This window comes from Bidens hawaiensis, unplaced genomic scaffold (assembly GCF_021521415.1).
Source record: "Bidens hawaiensis isolate Kalapana, Puna unplaced genomic scaffold, B.hawaiensis_p1.1 tig00058999_1, whole genome shotgun sequence".
Classification (NCBI taxonomy): Eukaryota; Viridiplantae; Streptophyta; class Magnoliopsida; order Asterales; family Asteraceae; genus Bidens; species Bidens hawaiensis.
Window position 1 is genome coordinate 1 of NW_027500627.1, and position 7119 is coordinate 7119.

General features: G+C 35.5%; 2 protein-coding genes across 2 annotated transcripts; both read left to right on the forward strand.

The window, feature by feature from the left end:
* The first annotated feature begins 10 nt into the window (after positions 1 to 10).
* Positions 11 to 2430, forward strand: LOC143602479 (uncharacterized). Its single transcript, XM_077079563.1, has 3 exons — positions 11 to 105; positions 1124 to 1414; positions 2178 to 2430. Exons 1-3 carry the CDS (start codon positions 91 to 93, stop codon positions 2373 to 2375), a joined length of 504 nt encoding a protein of 167 aa, XP_076935678.1. The 5' UTR covers positions 11 to 90; the 3' UTR covers positions 2376 to 2430.
* Positions 2431 to 2753: 323 nt separating this feature from the next.
* Positions 2754 to 5718, forward strand: LOC143602477 (uncharacterized). Its single transcript, XM_077079562.1, has 5 exons — positions 2754 to 2819; positions 4206 to 4382; positions 4464 to 4541; positions 5510 to 5544; positions 5643 to 5718. Exons 1-5 carry the CDS (start codon positions 2754 to 2756, stop codon positions 5716 to 5718), a joined length of 432 nt encoding a protein of 143 aa, XP_076935677.1.
* The last annotated feature ends 1401 nt before the right edge of the window (positions 5719 to 7119 follow it).

Genomic DNA, 7119 nt, shown 5'->3' on the forward strand with positions numbered 1-7119 from the left:
GCTTTGTTGTACACTTATTTGAATATATCTATTAGCAAGAATATAGTCCCAGATGAGATCAAAGGAAGAGAGATTCACCATTCATTTCCCATGACTCTTTTTCAAGTAAAGTTACATTTTTTCATTCTTTTTATGAATTATTTTTAGAAAAATGATATATGTTTAGAATGGTGTTTAGGCATATAATGATGGAATGAATAGTGGTATGTGTATATTTTACATGAAATTCAAAGACCGCAATACTATCTAGAGGTGCTAAGATGGCTGGGTCAGTTTTGAGCTCAAACCACCGAAAATTCGGTTTTTGAAATCCGTTTGTTTTCGGGTTTGTCGCTTTTTCTTAACGGGTTTGGTTTTTTTGGTTTTCTCAATGGGTTCAGTTTTTTCGGTTTTACCATTTGGCCTTGAAAATTTTGGGCTGAAAAAAGGCCCAAAATAATGAATTTGAGCTTGAACTTTGGGCCTAAATTTTTTTTAATGTTAATTAATGATAAATAATATTACATGCTTGGACTTAAAATTTTTGGGTTACTCCATTTGTTAATTTCTTATAAATTACTTAAAATTGGTTTTTCGGTTCGTTTTTTGGGTTTTTGGTTGATGCGAACCGATACCGAACCAAAAAGTTGGATCTTTAAAAACTTAAAACCAAAACATCGGTTTTGTATTTGGTTCGGTTATTTCGGTTTAGTTCAAATTTTGGCTGATATAAAACAGAAACCGAACTGCGAAGTCAGATTTTTTGAAAACTTATAACCAAACCGTTGGTTTATTATTGGGTTCGGCTACGCCGGTTACCACAGTTCGGTTATTTCGTTTTCGTGCAGACCCTAGTGATTTTTTTTTTATTATTTTTTATATATATACGGAAAAATGGGTCAGTTTGGATTCACCCGCAAACACTTTTTGATCATTACTTTATTTTTTCTGATAATTTAATGTGTTAATAATTTTTACAGCAAATTTAATGTGTTGACCCGTTTCCTTTTAACTCTTTTTATTTCCAGTTTGACCCATTTGGATAAAAACACAAGCCAAACCGACCCATTCATAACTAAACAACTTGAAATTGCCATATCATATTATCCCCTCTATCACTAACATATTTACAAATGGAATGCAGCCTCATTCAGTCCGTTTGAACCATCAAAACCTGAAGCTCCTCAAGTATTGGACATGGCAATTTGTTGTTATCCGCCCCGTTTGCTCTGTTTTAATGATAGTTCTTCAACTGCTTGAGATATATCCTGATTGGCTAAGCTGGACATTCACCATGATCTTAAACGTATCGGTTTCGTTAGCATTATACGCGCTTGTGGTATTTTATCATGTATTTGCTAAAGAATTGGCCCCACATAAGCCCCTCGCTAAATTCTTATGTGTCAAAGGAATTGTCTTCTTCTGCTTTTGGCAGGTATAATTCTTGCCTTACGTTAGGGGTGTGAATTTTCAACACACACGAACCTGTCAGGATACTTGCGAGTTTGAGTTTAGTATAAACAGGTTCGGGTTAGTTTCTGGTTGAACCCGCAAACCCGTCTAGCTAATGGGGGGGGGGGGGGTAGTGTTCATGTCACACGGCGGTTTCGTGGGTTTGAGCTTACTATAAACGAGTTTGGGTCAGTTTTGGGTCAAACTTGCGAACCCGTTTAACTGAATGGGTCGTGTGCACGTCAACCAGGCAGGTTGACCCGTTTGACCCATTTATTTATTTCATATTTAAAATTTTATTTTGTCATAAATTAAATTGGTTTGGGTATTTTAAGCCAAAATTTAGAGCATAAAAAAAATTAACATATTGCAATTGTTTTATATACATTTTTATTTTTAGTTGTAAAGTTCTAATTTTAAAGTATCAGTATGCGATGAAAATAAAAAATTCAGGTGGAGCGTGTCATATCTGTGTCAACCCGGCAGGTTTACGAGTTGTTTTATGTCTTAACCGAAATTGGTTGGGTATTTTAAGGCAAAATTTAAAACTTAGAAAAGAAATTAACATAAATGTAATTGTTTTATATACATTTTTATGTTTTGTTGTAAAGTTTTAATTTAGAAGTATCAGTCTGTGATATAAAAATTCACGTTTAGGTGTCAACCTGTGAAAATCCGTGTTGTGTTCAGGGTTCACATGCCTGACACAATTTTCGGGTTTGATATTGATGTGTGATTATTTGCAGGGAGTTGTGTTGAGTGGTCTTGTGGCAGTTGGGATAATCAGATCCGATCACTTCTGGCTTGATGTGACACATATTCAACAAGCGTTGCAAAACGCGTTGGTGATTGTGGAGATGGTGTTTTTTGCAATCTTCCAAATGTATGCATACACTGCTGCGCCATACAAGGATCTTGATGTGAAAGAGAAGAAGAGTGAGTGATTAAAAGTATTCATATTAAGGGTGTTACGGTATTTATGTAAGAGGTTCAAAACATATATGCAATAATAACTATTTCATCTTACAAAGGGGTTGTATTTTGATTAATGCAAAGGTGTAATAGGTTTTGAGTGAAGAGTACTTTATGGTGTTTTGTTACACATTTGTATGATGCAATTTCTTTAAATAATAAAAAAATTTCTATTATAACCGAAACGAAATATCAAATTTGACGCGCTGTAGTTTTTTTTAAGAAAATACATTCAAATTTGACGCGCTGTAGTTTTTTTAAGAAAATACATTAGTCAGGGTTTATTATTTTAACTAACGTTAAAATATGTTGTGGGTTGGAGAAGAAATAAGAGACGGGATGGAAGGATCATGGGCAAAGGCGGCGCCCGTGGATGGGACATGATCAAACGTGTGCTCGTGGAGGCTCCGGGGATGGTATATTAGGCTTAACCCTAATTTATGTTAGCTATTACTTTCTTTCATTGCAGCTTCACAACAACTTTTGACACTCCACATTGCCACCAGATGATGAATGCCAACAACAAACTGTGCGTTATCATTTGGGATAGACTATACGCACACCAATAACCAATTACATATCATATGGGTCGTATGGTCACACCGACTGTATGAGTATTATAGACGACCATCTGAGTATATGGTTACTAACCACATGGCCTAAAACGTTCATATAAACCATATGAGATGTTCTTATAAATTATATTATACAGCTTGTATGATGTATCGGTCTATTATAAAAGTAACGCACACCATAGACGCGGGGCATTCGACCCGTTTGTTGCCCTTTTATTTTCAAAGAAACACCCCAGAATAGAGGTGCACAATAACCCGAACCTGGAATCGGGCCTGAAAAAAAATTCGGAACCTGGTTTTTTTACACCTGGGTTTTTAATGCCAACCCGTACCTGACCCTACCCGTAGGGTATGGATAGGGAATGCATTTCAGTACCAAAACCCCTAGTCAGAACCGGACCCAATTTGTACCTGGTAATACCTAAAAATCGGAACCGGGTTTTTTCAATACCCGATCTATACCCGAAATTAGCCGAAAAGTACCTGAAAAATGCCCAAAAAATACCCCTAAAAAGTGCAATCTTAAAAAGCCCGAGAGAACCCGAAAATATGGTTTTTTAATACCCGGGAATATGGTACTCAAATATCCGGTTTTAGAATACCATGTTGTATACCGGACCCGAACCCGACTCGGGCATTGCCAATACCTGGATATACCTGAACCTGGTTTCATATCCGAAACCTGGTATTTGAAAAACCGATTTCTACACCTCTACCCAAGATGAAAGTAATTGATTAATCTACTGTCAAAGTGATTGTTCATTTGTTTGTTCTAACTTCTAAGTTCTAAAGGTAATTGATCACACAGTTAAAAATAAAAAAGAGAAATAAAATAACACAATTTCAACAAACCTGAAAGACATCCGTACTCCAAGAAAAAACATATCCTTTTTTAGTTAAACAGACACTTCAACTCTACACTACACTACACATTCATTCATTCATTCATTCATTCATTCATTTCAACAAAACCATGACCCTCTTCCAATATTCATAAACCCTTTACCCACTTCCATCTTCACAACCATGACAACATTAATCATAATCCCACAAATCCTCACCAATCTCACAAAACCACCAAAACCCATCAATCCTATTAGCAAACACATTTGTTTTTACCATCAACAACTGGGTTTTCAATCCAATGGCAAGTTATTATTTAACGAGAGTATAAACAACAACAACAACAACAACAACAATAATAATAATAATAATAATAATAATAAGAAAAGACTGGTTCTTGTAAGATTTAATAACCTTAAATTCAACGGCGGCGGCGGCGGCGGCGGTGATGACGGTGGGACGTCAAGGGTTTTGGGTAATCTTGCTTTGGCTATTGGGTTGACTTATCTTACGTTGACTGGTCAACTCGGGTGGATACTTGATACTATTGTTTCCATTTGGGTATGTGTGTTGAGTTTAAATTTGGTTTAAAGATTGTGAATTTGAAGTAATTGTGTGTGTATGTTGCGGTTTTGATGGCAGCTTTTCGTGGTGATTGTTCCGGTTGTCGGTTTGGGAGCTCTTATTTGGTGGGCTAGTAAAGATATGGTTGAAATCAAAGTAAGATTATTAACTCACAACATTCAGTTGCTTTGGCAGTTAGTTGTTTGTTTTGGAAGTGCGGGAAGTTAGTTTGCGTTTGTCTGTTTGATAAATGAACGAACATAACAAGGAATTTCGTTTGATTAGTTAAATGAATAAGCATGAACAAAGGTTGCGTTTGTTCGTCTGTGTTCGTGAACATTAGCTAGCGTGTTCGTGTATGTTCGATCATATACGTTCGTTTATGTTCATTACTTCATTTATTAAAGGCTTCTTATATCTTATATTTTGTAGTTATATCTAAACATTTAAACTTTTTATACTTTTAATTTTTATTATTTTACTAGCTTAACTTGCTTCCTCTCGTATTTAAGTTAACCTTGATGTATCTTTCGGGTGGTTATGTCTAATGCTTGGGATAAACAATGTTGTTTTTTTAATTTTCAAATTGATATATCTTGCTTGTGTTCGTGAACGTTAGCTAGCGTGTTCGTTTATGTTCGATCATAAACATTCGTTCATGTTCATTACTTCATTTATTAAAGGCTTCTTATATCTTATATTTTGTAGTTTATTATCTAAACATTTAAACTTTTTATACTTTTTAATTTTTATTATTTTACTAGCTTAACTTGTTTCCTCTCGTATTTAAGTTAAACTTGATGTATCTTTTTGGGTGGTTATGTCTAATGCTTGGGATAAAAACTGTTTTTTTTTTTAAATTTCAAGTTAATATATTTCGTTTGTGTTCGTCTATGTTCACTTAAGTTTGTTTGTGTTCGCTTAGCAAGTTAACGACCGAACATGAATGAATACGGACAAATTCATTTTCTTAACGAACGAACACGAAATTTCGTTCGTTTGTGTAATCATGAACTGCCCGTTTGTTCGATAAAAGCAATGAACAAAGCCTCGTCCGGTTTGGTTTGTTTACATCCCTAATGGCTATAAGTAACTTCTGAGGTAACGTTTTAATTTTTGTGCAGTGCCGGAGTTGTGGAAATGAATTTGAAGTTTTCAAGTAAGAAACTCGATCCGATTGTTATAATTCTTATTGTTAAAGATTGTATGGACTATGGAACCTTGTTTGTGATTCGGTTATTATATTGTTGGTTGCAGATCTATGTTAAATGATGAACCGCAGCTTTGTCCTTATTGTAATAAACCTTTTTCAGGTAACATATTCAACATTTGACTCGACAAGTAATTTAAAAGAATACTAACTAAAATGTGTAATGGAGACATTTAGCGAGTTGTTTTCGACAATTCTTATGAGTGAATGTTTATTGGATTTCGGTGGTGGGTGACGCTATGAAATCCTCCAAGGAATCTACGACATTTGGTGAAACATTTAGCGATTTGTTTTCGCAGCAAGAGAAAGGTAAACCGATTTGCAATGATTAAACGCTCAGGTTTTGATAATACGAGGTTTTGTTTGTGTTACTAATAGATATAATTTTGCAGGGAAGGCTTCATCTAGAGCTGTTATTGATGTTGAAGCCGAGGTTAAGGATGTCGAATGATATATAAATGTTAGCGCTCTTGTAATTTTGTTAAGTTGTTAATATGTATTATATAATTTGTTGTAGAACAACACATAAGTAGTTGTTAGAACCAAAACAAATGTATAAGTTTGAGCTTGTATTTTAAGATATGGGAGTGTCAAAGGGTGTCATTGTTTCATAACATATTGGCATTAAGTTAACTTTGTTCAGGAGTGTGTTGCCTTTGTGAAAGTCCGTGCCGCTCGTACTCTTGACACATTGGCTTGCATATGTCTTCATCATAAGTTTGCTATAGTAGTTACTCTTAGGCTGTGTTATGGTTGCAGGAGAGAGTGCAAGGTAATGAGCAGACGAGGGAGAGCGAAGAACATCGCTCCCCCACCCCCTGCCCTCATGCTGTGTTTTTAGTAATGAGCGTGGTCATCATCTCGCTTGTCACGCATTTGGATTCGACCATTGAGTGAGGTGGCACAGGTTGAGTATAGCTAGGTTTTATTCGTTTACAATATCAAATACCGATTTAGGGAACATGATCAGCATCTTAAACTTCTAGAGAAATTTTTGTTTAGGTCACGTGAAGCCTTCTCAAATTGCCTGGCATGGATGTTATGGCAAAACAAGATCCCTTTGTTTTTGAACATTTTTGTTTTTTTTGAAAAGGGGGGGGGGGGTTAAACATTCACTTAGTTACGTTTTTGTTCCCCCGAGGAAGAATACATTGAAATGCGTTTCTCCTTTGCCCTTTCGCTAAAGGCTTATGGAATTGGATGTCCTTGTGGTTTGGTATTATCGTATTGACTTCTTGGTGTATCCTCAGTAAATTAACTTGCGGCTTACTTCAAGTCTATAAAATTTGATAAAGGAGGCAAAATCTCCATTCTATTCTTTACACCACCTTTTGGTATTGCGGAGATTTAATGCTTTGGCTTTTCTAAGGTTAAATAACAAACCTTTCTCCAACTGTGGGATGACATCAAAGCTCAATCGTTCTCATAATGCAATCCATCATTCGTTGCTTCCTCATATTCTCGCTCCTACTTACGAAATGCTTAGCTTTTGTTCAAAAACTTAAAATTTAATTTGTTTATTGC

Bases quoted from the DNA above. Each gene is read 5' to 3' on its own strand.
- LOC143602479 (XM_077079563.1), top strand. The intron at 1,415-2,177 runs GTATAATTCTTG...GATTATTTGCAG, and splicing joins TCTTCTTCTGCTTTTGGCAG to GGAGTTGTGTTGAGTGGTCT.
- LOC143602477 (XM_077079562.1), top strand. From the start codon at position 2,754: ATGGGCAAAGGCGGCGCCCGTGGATGGGACATGATCAAACGTGTGCTC. The intron at 4,383-4,463 runs GTATGTGTGTTG...TTTTGATGGCAG, and splicing joins ATACTATTGTTTCCATTTGG to CTTTTCGTGGTGATTGTTCC. The intron at 5,545-5,642 runs GTAAGAAACTCG...TGTTGGTTGCAG, and splicing joins AATGAATTTGAAGTTTTCAA to ATCTATGTTAAATGATGAAC.